Source organism: Neodiprion lecontei, chromosome 4, assembly GCF_021901455.1.
Source record: "Neodiprion lecontei isolate iyNeoLeco1 chromosome 4, iyNeoLeco1.1, whole genome shotgun sequence".
Taxonomy (NCBI): Eukaryota; Metazoa; Arthropoda; class Insecta; order Hymenoptera; family Diprionidae; genus Neodiprion; species Neodiprion lecontei.
In genome coordinates, this window is record NC_060263.1 from 14,877,462 (window position 1) to 14,892,594 (window position 15,133).

Below are 15,133 nucleotides of genomic sequence, written 5' to 3' on the forward strand. Positions count from 1 at the left end.
CTCCAATTGGTCAAGGATCGCGGGAACATGTGGCATGTATGCTGACAGTGCTGACACTCGTTAATCATCACTGGATGGCGAAGAGGTGCGGTTGTACTAAATATGAAAGATTTACATATGAAAACGAAGATTAATTATAAAAAGTTGCAGCGGATAACTTCAATAAACTTATAAACAGCTTTGTAAATTCCGTGATTTATGTTAAAACAAGTTGATAAGTATTTATACCTCTTATGAATGAGAGCAGCTAGTAAAAAAGTTGAATATTTTCAGTCACGACGAGTGAAAAGACAACATCAATTCGGCTGTCGAACATGTCTCAACAAACTTCCATGTACCAATATTATAAGGTGGTTAGTGCTGGGCGACAACAAACCGACAAGAATTCTCCAATCGTCATCAAGACGCCTCGAGAGGCTCTGAAGCAGAAGGAAAATTCTCTTGAACAGGATCGAATCAACTATCCTAAGCAACAACCGACCATGGCTTCTCTGTCTGAGAATCGTGGCGACCTGTTGTCGACAGCGTCGTTGGTTGATCGGGTCGACAGTGAAGACGAAGCCTTGCTGAGTATCAGGCACTTGGTTAGCGACCCGAAGCCTCTCTCGTACCAGGAATCATTCAATTCCAGCTCCGCCTCTACGCCGACTAAGAACAATGTGTCCCAGAAGAGAGCCTTATCCGGCTCGAGAAGAAGCAGCAGCATGTCGCCACGGAAAAAATCCCAGAACACACCGGTCAGCACAGTTATAAGGAGACTGAAACATCGAAGCCCTAGAAAATTGATATACGACGAGGCGATTGATACTAGCAAAGTATCCGAGGTTGTAGAGATTCTGAACCTTGCTAGAACTGGGGTCTTGCCGAAGAATAATTTTTTTCTTTCAGAAGTGTATCGCAATAATGATTCTGAACCACCTGAAAGAGGCTATATTGAGATAGATGATACAACATCTACTTATCGTATCGACAGGGTGAATATACCAAATGACAAGCATGCTGAGCATATGTTTAATATTATTGTTGATGTTTTTGCAAACTCTATCAACTGTGGGTATTTCGATGACGATGAACTTGATCGAATATTTGATATGCTCACAATGAGCCAGCAATCACAAGCACTTTTTGTAAGGATGCTTCTGAGGACGCACGTTTGGAAGAGACGCACCTCTATTAAGTATCCAGAAATTGCGGAAGACCTTAATCCGCTGTTCGACGAATTGGAAGAAAACAACTTCTTCACTTCCGGTAAATGGCTATCTGGCTATTGTGGAATTTGTCTACTGTTAAGCTAATAACTCGTAGCAGACGTGAAGAAATTTGGAGGTTCGCCAAATTATTCAATCTTTTCAGATACCAATGACGTCCCCCTTGAAAATCTTCTAACGATACTGTCGGCAAGCGAAGTTCACGATGTGGCCCGGCAGTCGAACATACCTCGACAGAAAACTAAGGAATCAGCGATTGAAAAAATTCTGAGGACTAGTTCTACGCAATCCTTATTTCCTGGAAGAGAAAGTCCAGCTACGGTGCTAAGGAGAAGGGTTCTAAATGCATTGGGACCTTGCACTTGCCTGCTGCAGGAGATGATAAACCTCGTAGAACGTATCATCACGCTCTTCATACCTGCGCAAGAAATAACTGCAACTCTTTCCAGCACATTTCTTCAACTCACAATGATTAAAGATGGTAGTTTGAGATACCCGGAAGTGCAGGTTCATAAGGTTCCTGTCTTCCAAAATAGAGATCACCTTGTGCGGTAGGTTAAAATTTACGCACCTGGATTTTTCTTTGATATATACGGAGGAACTTAATTCAATTCTATGCTGTAGGTACGTTGACTGGAAACAAAAGTGGAAGCTTGTTCTTGAGCTGCCCAGAGGTGACCCAAGAAATTGGGACACATTTAGAAGGATTGGAAGAGACGCTCATTCGCGGTTGATGTTTCTTTTGCAACAGAATCCCATCAGGTGACGAGGAAACAAAATAGTTTTACCTAATAGCTTGAAATACTACTTCAGCCATATTTTATTTCATTTAACAATTATTTTGCAGTCAAACAGACACCGGAGTGCCTCGTCATGTTCAGAAATTCAGCGAGAAATATGTATGCATGAAAATAGTAACATCTTGTTTAGAAATATTCAAGAAAGAAAGCTCTTACATACCAGAAGCGGTTAAAATGCTAAATGACCTTATAAACCAGGAAACCTATTGCCAGAGCAGAAAAGGTGAATGGTACGATGAACTGGCATTGATAGAGACAAAGTATAACAAAAATCTGAATGATGCTGCTCGTATAATTATAAAGGGATTGACTCATGCGACTGTCACAGAAATCGGAAAGCACGTTCTTACAAAGAGAGCTTCTATGTTGGCGAAGAGAAAAAACGGCATAAATCGAGATGTGCAGTCAGATTTGAAAGGTCTTATCAATCCGGACATACTCAGAGAGCCTCGCAAGGTCTCTATACATGGCAAAGTGATGCAGGGGTAAGATTCAGACGAGATAAATTCTTTTGCGACTATCAGTCTAAATTTATCTCCATATTTCCACAAATCCTGATTTTTGCGTCTTTTACGGTTTTCCAGGAATAAAACAGGACGGAAAACAACATGGAAAATGGATTTGGAGGATGGAGACAAAGGTTACATGGGAGTCGAGCAACGAGCTGTGTGTTATTATAAGGAATTGGGATACATTCACAAGTGGCATTGCGAGGGTTCATTTCCCGTAACATTGTTTGCGCTCCTGATGTGGGAAGAACTTTACACTTTGTCGATTCGTGGCACTTATCTGAGCATGTACCAAAGAGCTCCTCTGGATTTATACACCTCGGAGTTCTACACCAACAGAAAAGAAGAAATTGATAGAAAGATTGAATTCATCAAAATTCTGAGCGAGGAGCAGCTATGCAGTTTGATTGAAACTTCCTTAGAGACCCGGAGTCTCTACGAATCGATCATGCCTAAGCCTCTAGCTGTTTCCAATGAGCAGTTCGTTGTAAATAATCAAAATGTCGTTTAGAAAACGCGTTTCAGATTTACGTACTGTTAATAATTTTCAATTCGCTTTATTATTGCAGGATCTAGTGCGATGCATGGGGCCTGTTATAGTGGCAGGGATCTGTAAGAGAATGGGGTCTAACTTCAGTGTGTGGAAAGCGGGTTTCCCCGACTTAGTGATCTGGGATCCCGTGGGAAAAAGGGTAACAGAATTAGCATTTGCAATTCTTAATTTAATAAGAATATAATTTGAAATTGATGAAACTGCCCGTGTAAATACCATATCACAGTTTAAAGCGATAAGGCAGTGGTAGTTAGTAACTAAAACAACGTTTTTATTACAGTACAAGATCGTAGAGGTCAAAGGACCTGGGGACACATTATCTCCTAAACAAACTTTGTGGATGCGATACCTGAAAGATCTTGGTGCTGACATCGAGCTTTGTGAAATTAAAAGTAAGCTATTTAATTATTATTCATGTCGCATCACTGTAGTTAATCATTATCACAACCATAATTTGATAGACTTCATTTTCCTGCATTGTTCACAAAGCCAGGGCTTGTGGTATCGTAGTTGCACACGGACCTGAGAAATGATACCTAGAAATCAACAAATTAGCAAATAAGTAATTAATCAAGGGCACGTTTTAACATCATGAATTATTCTCCAACTTTCTGGTCTCTCGACACGTCAAAAAGATGCTTACTGAAATTGATTTGTAGCTGGAGTACTTTCTACGTTGAATTCAGCAACGACGACTCCACGGTCAGCTACTTGAGGAGCAAACATGGCAGCGGGGTAGACGACGGATGAGGTGCCAATGACGAGGCAAATGTCACAGTTTTCTACGGCCTCACCTGGAAATATTTTACAAAAATAATTATTGGGATCTCTGGCAGGGACGTGGATTAAGAAATTGCATCTAGCGGTAAAAATATGCAACAGATTGAGTAGGTCACGCTGTACATAAAGAAATGTAGACAAGTGTATTTTTATAAACATAGATATTGTTTTTGTAATTTTAAAATGTAATACGACACTTTCATGACATTCTTGATCTACTCACTCAGATGTTAAATATCGCCACCAGATAATGTATCCGAGTGCTAGAGTTCCCAATATTGAGAGTAGCATCATATTTTTATGTACAAACATTGTGATGTAGAGAATTTATCAGACTGTTTAATATAATTAATAACATAAATTGTTGTCATTTTATCACATTCACCAGCTCTTTGGAGCACGCTTCTATCCAAGTTTTCGCCAAACCATATAATATGTGGTCTGAGCAAACCCTTGCACATGGATTTTTTACATCTTGGCAGTTCATCGACAGGAATAGGCAGCGATTTTGCAGTACGATCAGGAGCTCTGTGGAAAGTTCAATAAACTATTAGAAAAGAAAGAGAGAAAGAAGTCTTGGAAGGCGAAGAAATGCAATATGGTTTATTTTTCCCCATGCAATATCGTAAAATTGATACTGTGATAGGAGATTTTACAGTTACTTTTCATTACCCCTTTCCCTCAAGGGCTGGACAGATTGGACTGCTTCTATCCTCAACAACTTCCTTGCACTTTGTACATCTTGTTTTGTAAAGAGAACCGTGGAGCTCGATGACATTGGCCGAACCGGCACGCTGATGAAGCCCATCGATATTCTGCGTTAATATCGTTACAATATTACCGTGATTTCTCATTCGCTGTTCAAACTCCGCTATTGCCTTGTGTGCCTATCAAATTGGAATACAAATTCTAGTCATGTCACGTTCAAAGAATAGAAGCATAACAAAGGCATTATTTATTTTTTTATTGATCATCGGGACCTTAAATTACCTGATTCGGCTCAACTTTCAGGACCAGTTCTCGCCTGTAATGATAGAATTCCCAAACTAGAGATGGATTGGCTGAAAAAGCCTGCGGCGTAGCAAGATTTTGGGCTTGATAATTCCTCCACAAGCCGCCGGAACCTCGAAACGTTGGGACACCGGATTCAGCCGACACTCCAGCTCCAGTTAAAATTAATACATTTTTGGCGTCCTTCAACGCCTTTCGAAAGGAATTCATTTAGACTTTTTTCAATTGTTTAATTAGGGTTGGGTTTATTGGTTAGGATTTAAGCTGTCACTGCAGTGCACACGACAAATTTCGCCAAAGCTCAACAACAACTGTCTACCCAAGGAGGCTTGTGGCTACCGATAAAATGTAAGTACTAAGTACTGTTCTCGTGCGATCGTTTGATTCATGGTTACTGAAATATAAATATTACATCTTAGCATTATGCATCTTTAGTGACCGCCATTGACCTCGCAGGAAAAGTTTCACATTTTGATCCACAACAATCCGCTCGACGTCGCCCCATACAACCTGACAATAACAAAAGAGCGCTGGAAAAAAGTTTCCATTTTGCTCGCGGTGCGAATTCGAATATACTTCGTGATCCTCAGTCAACGTAACCTATGACCGCAACGCGTACGGCGTCAGTCGACGTTGGTCGACGTTAAGTTTCTCCAGTTAGTGGTAACGAGCGGTAACAATAAACTGAAAATAGGATCCTTGTAATTCATATCAACCCTATCACGTTAAAACTTGAGTATAGTGAACAGCGCGTCGTGTTACGTTTAACGAAAAACTTTGAAGATGCCGAATACAGAGTTCAAAAGCCAGCGAGGATTCACGCTTGGGTAAATATAGTGAATAATTAACGCGTACTGTATTTCGATAGTTTGAAAATTATTCATGAAATTGTTTCTGGAATATTTCCTGTTCTGTTGAGAGTTTGACCTACATTTCTATATTTTCCTTTGTAGCGAGTTAATGCGCAAACCTAATCTGGTTCTGGAGGCTGGCGACGATATCGATGATGACGAAGACGACCAGGTGTACGGCTTCAATAACCGCAACATCAGCAATGAAGAGATGATGAAATATTTGAATATCGACGACAACGAGGACAGCGCCAATCCTGAAAACGATGGTGAAAATCAGGCTGATTCAATTAAGATTGTTCCATGCAACACAAGCTTTGAGGATCTCAAAGTTAACATGACCGATGTAACGGGCGAAGGAAAGGTAACTCCTCGACCTTCTCACACCTGAAACAAATTTCATTTTTCACTTTTTTATCATCATCCATTGTGCGGCAGATTTTCAAGTCTGTGAAGCAAGTCGGAGTCGGGGAAGTTGTTCCAATGGATGCCATGGTGTATGTCCAGTACATGGGCTACTTTGAGTATCAAGATGAACCGTTCGATTCGTCTTACTTGCGCCAGACATCAGAGAGGGTGCGACTGAACAAGGGAGTGCTGCTACCGGGACTGGAAATTGGGATTCAGACTATGAAGAAGCACGAGATTTCTCACTTCATCATCCATCCTGATTATGCCTTTGGACCCATGGGATGTCCTCCCAGAATTCCTCCCAACGAGGAAGTCATGTTCGCTGTTTACCTGAGCGACTTCGTTGACAATGCAGCTGCGGATACTTACGACAACTTGGACCAGGAGGAGAGAAAGTCTATGGAAAAAGCCTTTCCTAAGGCAATGGCTGTTCATGCTACTGCAAATGATGATTTCAATAGAAATAGAACAAAACAGGCTGCCAGAGGGTTCGTTATTGATTTTTACCCAGATTATCTCATGCCTCTGCGTATTTATTTCTTGTCACTAATCAAACAGATGAAAATTTTAGGTACCTGAAGGTCGTTAAGATTTTGGAGAGTATTGCACTGGAGAATGAGGAAGAACAAACTAAGCAACAGAAAGCATTGACCAAGGCCTATGTCAATTTGGGCATCTGTTACAACAAACTCGGTGAACCTCGTAAAGCTTGTACCGTTTGTAGAGATGTACCTGTGCCAAACGCAAAAGCCTTTTTTACGTAAGTCATTTCTTTTCATTCTGAAGATGGAACACTAATTATCAAATTTGTAAACCTTGCAGAAACAATTTTCGATTCGTTACTTACTCCAGGAACTCACTTTGCTTTCAGGCATGGAAAGGCGCTGATGACTATGGGCGAATACGATAGAGCGATGGAGGAATTCCACAAATCTCGAATGATCGACCCTAACAATCAAAGGATTGTGAAAGAAATCAAACAGGTAATTGAGCATTTTGATTCATCATTTACCAAATTAAGCACTATTTGTTTGCAGATCTAATTCCATCTGGAAGAAATAATATATAAAACTTGTTATTTGTTGTCTTACAAGCTCAGAATTTGATTTCCTTTCAGCTCAACGAACGTATAATGGCATACAAAAGTAAGCAAAAGAAACTGTTCTCAAAATGGCTGCAGGTTAAGTCAAATGACAAGGAAATGGACGAGCATGTTAAATGTGCTCGTGAACTTTGTGAAGAGTTGAAAAATAATCCGGATGTAATGCGGCAGCCTTTGCCCGCTGGGTTGAATGATCGCGAATTGGACTGCTTCAAACAGCAGGCAGCTACTATGGGCTTGTTTTTCACGTCCCACGAACGATTCGGCCATACTAATTATTACATTTCTAAACCAAGTTACGAACCTGCCAGACGAGCCTAAAGACTTATTTTCATTACATCGCCAATTCAATTAGAGTACAATATTTTAATTTTAAGAATATAGTCCACGGTGTTTGGTGTGAAAACTTCTTCCAATGTCCCAACCGTCTGACATCCTTATTCAGCATTCTTACTAGGATTTAAGTTTGATCATAGAGTAGACTCAGCAAGCCAGAAAGTTTTGTTTAAAACTTCACATGCGTCATCCTGCAATGTGAAAAATACACGTGCAAAATTGATATTTGATAATCGCTTTGCTTTATTCAAAGGCCAAAAATGAAACAAGTGAAAATAGTCGTGTTTACGTATTATTTTGCTGATGCCTTCACTCTGCGATTGGGTAAATTAATTATCTGTTACTTCACTTTTTGTTATTCTATTGATCGTTCATTATTATAAGAGATGTTATTTTATGTATGAAAAATATGAATGAATCAATAAATAAAGGAAAGCTATTCATATCTCGGCAGTCTTCGCTTTAAACACACAGTCAAAATTTTGGTATAGACAGATTATTGTGAAAATTTATATAAACGATGTTATATTCGTATTTCGCATTTACCCAAAAATTATGTCAATGGAAAAAATAACCGGGACTGAGAATTATTGCAAAGAAAAAAATACTGTGTCAAAAAAAAAAAATACAGAGAAGCGAGCAGTCACATAATTTAAATGAATGAACTGAAAGAACTGAAAATCGACAATATGATAAGTGACGAAGAAGTAGAGGTGATTGAGTCGACGGACAACAAGAAGCTTGAATTGGACAATTTCAATGATAATGGAAAGCGTGCGTTGATCATTATGCCTGAAGATGCACAGATTTCTGAAATAGTTCAAATGGCCGATATAATGCGAAGGGCTGGGGTGAGAGACTAACTCTGAATTAAGTGTCGTACTTCTTTACTTTAAAAATATAGCAGACCTTCAATTGGCTATTGATTCCAGATCAGTGTTGTAATCGCAAGTCTGGATGATTCAGACTGCATACGGGGTAACAGTAACATATTCTGTTATGCAGACGCAGCGCTTTCTGATGCCTTGAGAGAACCATCGTTCGACGTGGTTGTTCTACCTGGCGGTTTGTTAGGAGCTAAATCGCTTGGAGAGGTAAGACATAAAATTTTGTAAGATTTGAATGATGTAAACTAGATAATAAATTGCTGCAGTCGGAATTGGTTGGTAAACTGCTGAAAGAATTCGAGGACAGCCACAAGTGGATAGTCGCAATAGGAGATGCTGTGCCGGTGCTGCGTAAGCATTATATAGGTGCTGGAAGAACTTTTACGTGTCATCCGCTGATAAAATACAAAATTGAAGGATCCGAATACATGAAGTACAAATATATCGACGATGACGTACACGTGGATGGTAATAATAAATTGTCATCCACGAATTGTATCAGCAAAAGGGGAAACAAATTGATTAAAATTGGATTATGAATTTTCAGGTAAGATAATTACCTGCAGAGGTGGTCCGAACACGATTCAGTGCGCTCTGAATCTCGTTCATTTAGTCTGCGGTCGTTACATTGCTGAAAATATTGCGGAAAAATTGTCTATCAAATATGACAACGGATACTGCAGAGAGTGTTGTGGAAATTGTAAATACTGCTGTCGTGAAGACAAGGTAGCCAACTAATGAGAAATTATAGAATTGCTATTTCAGAATAATTTTTAACTCATTTAATACGTAACATGATTTAGAAGGAAATTGATCCCAATATTGCGGAACGATTTTCGTGCTCGACTTGCTGCGGGGTGAGTTATTCAGAAATTGTCGAATGGGAGGAATGCAGAGTTCTGTCCAGTATGTTGGAAAAAGAATACATGATAAAATATAAAATTCAACGACAAGAACTTAAGGATAGGGAAGAAGACAGGAGCATAGAGGAGAAAGAATTACAACAACAAATCAAAGAAGATGAAGAAGAATTAAAAAAACGTAGAGAAAAGTGGACGAATATGCCGTGCATGACTCAGGTCTTTGATTTTTCACATCAGTCTATGGTTCAAGCTAAAATGCTGGTGCTTACTTTTTTTTCTCACTTGTAAATATCGCAGGCAGAATATGACAGGTACATGCGAGAGTATGCGGAGAGAGAAGAATCGCGCTACAATGACAGAATGCAGAAAATATACGATAGACTACATATGAGACTTAAGAAATCGAGAAGGCACCAGGACATGATTGATTCTATGAGGAACATGGAACCGAACGAAATGGATGCTGCACTCGCTCAGATAACTTAGTAGAGTTAGCAATTTGTAGGAGGAACAGAAAACAAAGAATTTTATAGGTACTTTAAGTAAGTTTTAAAAAAATTGATTTTTTTTTGGCATCAATTTCTTTGTAATCGAATTACTAGGAAAGTAATTATTTTCGATCGATAGAGACTAAACTTAATTTAAAAAAAAAAAAAAAATAATAATTACAAACGTAACAGGATGTACAGGTCATTTTTGTGCTTATATTCTACTTTACAGGCTTCAGATTTATGTTCCGCAGCATGCATAAATCTCTCGCAGTGGCTTTTCGTCCTGCTGTTGTTTGAATATCGTACAACTTGAGTAATAAATCAGTCGTAAATAACTCGGGCAGCGCTTTGAGCAAACATGGAACCTAAAAGAAGAATATCGTTCGGTTTACGAAATAACTCTGGAAATTAAACTTGGTTCACTTCGTATGACCTATTCTTACCAAAGTTTGCGGCATTCCTTGTAGAACGATTTTTGTCCTGTCCTTGCCGCACTGAACGATGAACCGTAGAAATTGTAGGATGAAATGCGTCTGCTGTGATACTTCGCCATCCTTCCCAGCGAGTAGTGTAAAAGTTTTGAACAACATATTCAGCGCAGTAAGCAATGGCTCTCTTAAGCGAATAGACTTCTGCCCGTTAGGTTGTCCCTGAGCCTGAGGAGAGCTCGTGTCAAATATCGAACTCGAGTCCCCCGTTTCGTTCAGTCTCAATATTTTGTTGGCCGGCACACCGATCGCATCTAATTCTTCGCTGTCTAATTCGCACCTTGCACGCTTACGACTGTTTCCTCTGGGTGGGTTCGAGTTGTTGTACTCCAAGGTTGAATAGATACACGAAACGCACAGCTTCGCCAGTACAGAAGACTGAGGTTCGACTAGCTCCTCTCTCCTGAAATTTGGAATTATTTTACTCCCGCTTTTGTTGGAGTAGTTGAGCAATCGAAAGCCGCAAAATATTTGGCACAAAATTCTCACTGCGATCTATTGTAGAGGTACTGAGGTATGACGTGATGCAGCAGGTCCAAGGTGCAGTTTTCAATGTCCAAGTGAAATACTGCAAACGTCAAATCCACTGCCTGATCCAGTTCCTCTTGGTATCTGTACTTCATTACTTCTTTGACCAAATTCGAAACGAACCACAGCGAACCGCCGGTGTTCAACAAAGATTCTAGCGATTGAGTAGCTTCGATGTTGATCCAACCCCTTTGCTGTATTCCATGCCACACAGTTTCCAACTGCTCAGATATCGGCTGCCGCGATATTATACTAAAATGAAATGATTTAACAAGACCTAGGTTAATAACTAAAAAAATTTTCATAATTACCTGTGCGACATTGAAAGCACCTTTGTCTTGGATTGCGTCGGAGGATGAACGTCGTACTGCATTTTACGTATTATTTGGCACATTAGGCTTGATCTGAAAGAGTTTGATCAATTAGGAAGCGATAATTTAATTTCGAATCACCTTGAGTCGACGTGAATAATCGACGCAATTTTACCTTTCTTTGAAATTATCCTGCATCTCGTCACTGGAAATAGGAGTCAGGAATTGTTGAACCATATTCATGGGCTTCAAGAGCGCATCTTGATGCGTTATGCTGACGTGAGCGCAGAGCCAGGCTGCTGCACATACCGGCAAGCAGCAGGCCGCTGCTCTCAGGCCGTCCAAGGCGCGTTTCACATCGCCAGCTCCGAGTGCTCCACTTTCCCAGGCGCAGAGAAGCTCTTTGACAGCGCCCATGGCCGAGCGACAAGCGATGTGCCATTTCATGTTACTAGACTTAAAGTCTGGATCCGGGGAATTGATTTGGGCAAGTAACGTGTCCACTCGAGCTGCGTCAACGTTTTGGAGCATCCGACGCGGGCATTTGGGCTTGTTTCGTTCTGCCATACACTCTCGGACCCATTGTTCAAAGAACGAATCACCGTCTTCTTCAAGAACCACCTGAATAGCCAACAGGAGAGAGAAATTTGAGACAAAATCAAGAGGATTTGGATTTCAATGTTTTAGTATCAGCAAGCTCACTTCAGATCCGTATGTTTGAACGATAGAGCAGAGCATTAGAAACGAAACATCAAAAAGCATTGCTCTTGTCGCAGCCATTTTCCCTGTCACAGCATCGTTTATTTGTTTACTACATTCGTTGAACTTTATCAGTTTAGAGACGAAGGTTTTCAGTTTTCCCTCGACAGTTGCAACGGCCAAGATTAATTCGAAACTCTTTCCAGTCAGTACCTGGCACAGCATGCTCAGCAGTGCTTCCTGAATTTTCGTATAATCTGTATTGAGAGTCTTCAGAATTCCAGCCAGAGTTGGTTCCGCGCGAATTATTACTTTTGGAATTGATGGCTTGGGAGTTTCTGATGGTTCTAATTTCTGTAATGCTGCAGTTACACCTTCTCTGTAATACAGAACAATAAAGTGAAAATTCCGTCAACCATGGAATGTTGTTTATATTTACATATTTGTATATTTATTTATTTATTTATTTATTTATTCATATTATACGGGATTTTGGCCCACTTATAAAATTTTAGCAGTAGAGAAATAGGTGACGCCGACAAGCGCAAGTACATAGAATAGAAAAAAAGAAAATAAGAGTAATAGAAACACCAGTATGCAGAAAAGTACGATAACAGCATAATATTAAGCCAAAGCTCTATTCGAAAGACAGCACCCTGTCCCTGCAGAGCATTTTGAACCTGTTATAAAAATTATTACCGTTGGCTGCTAAGCTGCTTCGCCTGTTTCTCAGTAACCAAATTGACTTTTTGTAATTCGTTTAGCAGGCACTCGATGCAATTACAGGAACAAGCCGTGTCCATGATATCAAGCAGAGGAGTAAATTGGAGCAGCAATTCAAAGGCGTCCAAGATGTCTTGGGAGTACTCCAACTTCTCTTCACCTATCGAGAGAAATGCGAGTATTATTACCATCAAAATGCAATCCTGTATTATTATACGGTATTGTTCTGAATATAAGCCAAGGAATTTTGTCGTTGATAGCACCTGGCAACATCCTCCTCGTCTTATACATAGACCCATTTTATGTGTGGGTAACTAAGAAAAACACCCTGAAATACTGTCTCGGAATTGGGGTCAGCTTATACTCGGAACAATACGGTATACAGAAAATGCTCTCTCACCGCTGAAAGTCGTTACGTTTAATTCTTTCAAAATGTGTGGTACTTTCAAAAACGTAAAAGCACCCCATAGCGACTCTTTGGAAGTTCCGGTTACGTCGTGCAGACACATGAAGCAGGCGCGAATAATTTCCGAATACAACTTGGCGTTGGAGTATCCCTTGATTCTCTGTATCATCAGGAGCTGATTGACCAGAACTGCGGTTTCGGTGCTTGGATTAAGCAAGACTTGAACAGCGAATAATGGTTGCAAGCAATAAGTGATCGGCTCCTTTTTGTTGTTCTTGGAATGCGAAGCCAATGTTTCTATATCAAGGTTGCAAAGCTGTTTCAACGAGCTCTCAATTGGTACTGCAGACTTTACTGTACTATTCTTCTGAAGAGATTCTATGTCCTGGCACTTTTTCACCACCTCGATATAAAGTTCTGAAAAAAGACAATAATGAAAGTTTTAATTTCTACAGGGTACCAGATATTTCTACACCCAAAATCAAATCTCAATCTGTTCTACCTTTATCATCATGCTTAGCTAGGCACATCATGGCACAGAGGAAGTCGGAGTTAATCATCTGTTTCAGAATGCTCGCCGGTTTATCGATCAAATCCGTGGGATAGGTGAGTGATGGATTATTTTGGGGTATTTTGAGCACGTGGAGATAACACAGCAGCAACCAATGCACTATTGAAAGTACAGAGGCAGCTAATAAATCTTCCTCCGGCTTTCCTCGACAGGTTATACCGACTTGAATTGTTTCAAGAAATTCTAACAGGCTTATGATACAGTGCGGCTTGTGAAATGCACCGTATTTGCTTATCCTTTGTAGAACAGCTGCGTAAGACACTAACTGAAAAATGTGATGTATTATTGTCAGCAGATTTTTGGAATATCACCTTTCGAATTTGAGGAGAAAAAGAAACGGGCAAACCTGCGAGCTCAGCGAATGTTTTAAGTACGATAACACCAGTTGATTTGGTCCGGGGCCCACTAAAGCCTGCTGCAGAATGCAATCTGCCAAATTGTAGACATCTCCGCTTACACCTCTTGGTAAAATCTGATAACAAGTGAAATTTAAGTCAAATGTGAAATTTTCACAGCCGTTTGATTACCAGAATTCAGCGGTACGTACAGTTTTTATATTGATTCCCCATTGTAAGTCGTTCCAACGTTCACGCCAAGCCCTTAATAGCAGAGCCTTGAGGCTGCTAGTCTTGCTTGTAACCTTAGTCTCCATTGTTCTCGTCGATAGAGGATTGCGCATAATTAATCAAAAGGTAAATACAGCCTGTCGAGTTTCGAATTAGTGATACTTTTAGCCTGTCATACGTATTGAGACAGGATCAATACATCGGTTGAGACTATTTCACAGTACCTTAGGCGGGTCAACACGACGTTTCGAAAATTGCTGAAAAATCGACGCCATGCATTGATTCATTTTAACAACATTTAACGCGAATAAACCGTATGTACAATTCTTGAATAATAAAATTACGTATTTGTTGTCGTGATTAGGTTAACCGAAAACTGCGAGACGTCATCGCCATCTTGACATCTTCTGTTAATAACAGTCTCAGACAGCCCCTGACACTCACCACTGCTCGTATACTAAAAAATTGTACGCGTTTTGTCCCCTTTTTTTAGTTCCTCTACGTGGCGCTAGTAGACCTTTGACACGCTCGCTCGCTCGCTGATCGCACGCAAGCTTTTTAGACAACTACTAGCGCCACCAGTGGTGGAGATTGGCGGCAGAATCGAGGGACATTTTGCGAACCACTTTTAGCAGCGTGTGCACGGTCTTACATACAGGTCTGGCAACGAAGCCAATTTTCTACAGAGCGGCGTGGTTCTCTTGCTGTCCGTGGTTTTTAGTGTTTGAAATAGCCATGTCGCAGCGCTGCTATCTAGGGATGTACGTGGGGTAGGGATGGTAGGGATAAAAATGTGCCAATAACAATATTATTATTACGTTGGCGCTGCATTGCGCACGCGTTGATTATCTATCTCTCGATCACAACGCTGGCCTGGCGGCCACAAAGTGAGATACATAACCGGCCGTGAAATGAACCACCCCCATTACCTTCGTTGCCTGTATGTAAGACCGTGAGCGTCTGTCAGGGGGCTGACCGTGGTTTCGCATATATGTATATGGGCATTCGCTCACTCACGCGTTTTTATCACGTTATTGTT

General features: G+C 40.4%; 5 protein-coding genes across 10 annotated transcripts; 3 read left to right on the top strand and 2 right to left on the bottom strand.

Annotated features, from left to right (window-relative positions):
• The first annotated feature begins 21 nt into the window (after window positions 1-21).
• Window positions 22-3,871, top strand: LOC107221391 (fanconi-associated nuclease 1). 3 transcript variants are annotated; one of them, XM_046737169.1, is made up of 8 exons: window positions 22-85; window positions 274-1,248; window positions 1,354-1,759; window positions 1,833-1,970; window positions 2,056-2,493; window positions 2,593-3,004; window positions 3,087-3,209; window positions 3,351-3,871. In XM_046737169.1, the coding sequence occupies exons 2-8, from the start codon at window positions 315-317 to the stop codon at window positions 3,594-3,596; spliced, it is 2,697 nt and encodes an 898-aa protein (XP_046593125.1). In that variant the 5' UTR covers window positions 22-85; window positions 274-314; the 3' UTR covers window positions 3,597-3,871. The 3 variants fall into 3 exon arrangements, with proteins under 3 accessions (XP_046593125.1, XP_046593126.1, XP_046593124.1); XM_046737170.1 differs by having other exon boundaries at window positions 55-1,248; window positions 3,351-3,462; window positions 3,730-3,871; XM_046737168.1 differs by having other exon boundaries at window positions 56-182.
• Window positions 3,872-4,239: 368 nt separating this feature from the next.
• LOC107221376 (NAD-dependent protein deacylase) lies at window positions 4,240-5,083 on the bottom strand. The gene is made up of 3 exons (XM_015660341.2): window positions 4,841-5,083; window positions 4,513-4,737; window positions 4,240-4,378 (listed from the first exon to the last, which is right to left on the bottom strand). Exons 1-2 carry the CDS (start codon window positions 5,069-5,071, stop codon window positions 4,519-4,521), a joined length of 450 nt encoding a protein of 149 aa, XP_015515827.1. The 5' UTR covers window positions 5,072-5,083; the 3' UTR covers window positions 4,240-4,378; window positions 4,513-4,518.
• A 463-nt stretch (window positions 5,084-5,546) lies between these two features.
• LOC107221392 (inactive peptidyl-prolyl cis-trans isomerase FKBP6) lies at window positions 5,547-8,006 on the top strand. Its single transcript, XM_015660369.2, has 6 exons — window positions 5,547-5,688; window positions 5,815-6,076; window positions 6,151-6,611; window positions 6,695-6,883; window positions 6,995-7,106; window positions 7,241-8,006. Exons 1-6 carry the CDS (start codon window positions 5,645-5,647, stop codon window positions 7,544-7,546), a joined length of 1,374 nt encoding a protein of 457 aa, XP_015515855.1. The 5' UTR covers window positions 5,547-5,644; the 3' UTR covers window positions 7,547-8,006.
• A 63-nt stretch (window positions 8,007-8,069) lies between these two features.
• LOC124293979 (Parkinson disease protein 7 homolog) lies at window positions 8,070-9,854 on the top strand. Its single transcript, XM_046737185.1, has 5 exons — window positions 8,070-8,412; window positions 8,494-8,655; window positions 8,715-8,916; window positions 8,996-9,174; window positions 9,252-9,854. Exons 1-5 carry the CDS (start codon window positions 8,218-8,220, stop codon window positions 9,597-9,599), a joined length of 1,086 nt encoding a protein of 361 aa, XP_046593141.1. The 5' UTR covers window positions 8,070-8,217; the 3' UTR covers window positions 9,600-9,854.
• Window positions 9,743-14,556, bottom strand: LOC107221399 (mediator of RNA polymerase II transcription subunit 24). Of its 4 annotated transcripts, XM_046737165.1 has the most exons (13): window positions 14,439-14,554; window positions 14,319-14,351; window positions 14,076-14,231; window positions 13,875-14,000; window positions 13,460-13,793; window positions 12,952-13,374; window positions 12,528-12,711; window positions 11,832-12,207; window positions 11,305-11,750; window positions 11,130-11,222; window positions 10,780-11,070; window positions 10,246-10,693; window positions 9,743-10,167 (listed from the first exon to the last, which is right to left on the bottom strand). In XM_046737165.1, the coding sequence occupies exons 3-13, from the start codon at window positions 14,205-14,207 to the stop codon at window positions 10,021-10,023; spliced, it is 3,000 nt and encodes a 999-aa protein (XP_046593121.1). In that variant the 5' UTR covers window positions 14,208-14,231; window positions 14,319-14,351; window positions 14,439-14,554; the 3' UTR covers window positions 9,743-10,020. The 4 variants fall into 4 exon arrangements, with proteins under 4 accessions (XP_046593121.1, XP_046593120.1, XP_015515863.1 ...); XM_046737164.1 differs by having other exon boundaries at window positions 14,076-14,351; window positions 14,439-14,556; XM_015660377.2 differs by having other exon boundaries at window positions 14,319-14,543.
• Between the last annotated feature and the right edge of the window lie 577 nt (window positions 14,557-15,133).

Bases quoted from the DNA above. Each gene is read 5' to 3' on its own strand.
- LOC107221392 (XM_015660369.2), top strand. From the start codon at position 5,645: ATGCCGAATACAGAGTTCAAAAGCCAGCGAGGATTCACGCTTGG. The intron at 5,689-5,814 runs GTAAATATAGTG...TTTCCTTTGTAG, and splicing joins CAGCGAGGATTCACGCTTGG to CGAGTTAATGCGCAAACCTA. The intron at 6,612-6,694 runs GTTCGTTATTGA...TGAAAATTTTAG, and splicing joins ACAAAACAGGCTGCCAGAGG to GTACCTGAAGGTCGTTAAGA.
- LOC124293979 (XM_046737185.1), top strand. From the start codon at position 8,218: ATGAATGAACTGAAAGAACTGAAAATCGACAATATGATAAGTGACGAA. The intron at 8,413-8,493 runs GTGAGAGACTAA...TATTGATTCCAG, and splicing joins ATATAATGCGAAGGGCTGGG to ATCAGTGTTGTAATCGCAAG. The intron at 8,917-8,995 runs GTAATAATAAAT...ATGAATTTTCAG, and splicing joins CGATGACGTACACGTGGATG to GTAAGATAATTACCTGCAGA.
- LOC107221399 (XM_046737164.1), bottom strand. From the start codon at position 14,207: ATGCGCAATCCTCTATCGACGAGAACAATGGAGACTAAGGTTACAAGC. The intron at 13,794-13,874 runs GTTTGCCCGTTT...CACATTTTTCAG, and splicing joins AACATTCGCTGAGCTCGCAG to TTAGTGTCTTACGCAGCTGT. The intron at 11,751-11,831 runs GTGAGCTTGCTG...TTGGCTATTCAG, and splicing joins TTCAAACATACGGATCTGAA to GTGGTTCTTGAAGAAGACGG.
- LOC107221376 (XM_015660341.2), bottom strand. From the start codon at position 5,071: ATGAATTCCTTTCGAAAGGCGTTGAAGGACGCCAAAAATGTATTAATT. The intron at 4,738-4,840 runs GTAATTTAAGGT...CCAATTTGATAG, and splicing joins TGAAAGTTGAGCCGAATCAG to GCACACAAGGCAATAGCGGA.
- LOC107221391 (XM_046737169.1), top strand. From the start codon at position 315: ATGTCTCAACAAACTTCCATGTACCAATATTATAAGGTGGTTAGTGCT. The intron at 1,249-1,353 runs GTAAATGGCTAT...CAATCTTTTCAG, and splicing joins AAACAACTTCTTCACTTCCG to ATACCAATGACGTCCCCCTT. The intron at 2,494-2,592 runs GTAAGATTCAGA...ACGGTTTTCCAG, and splicing joins CATGGCAAAGTGATGCAGGG to GAATAAAACAGGACGGAAAA.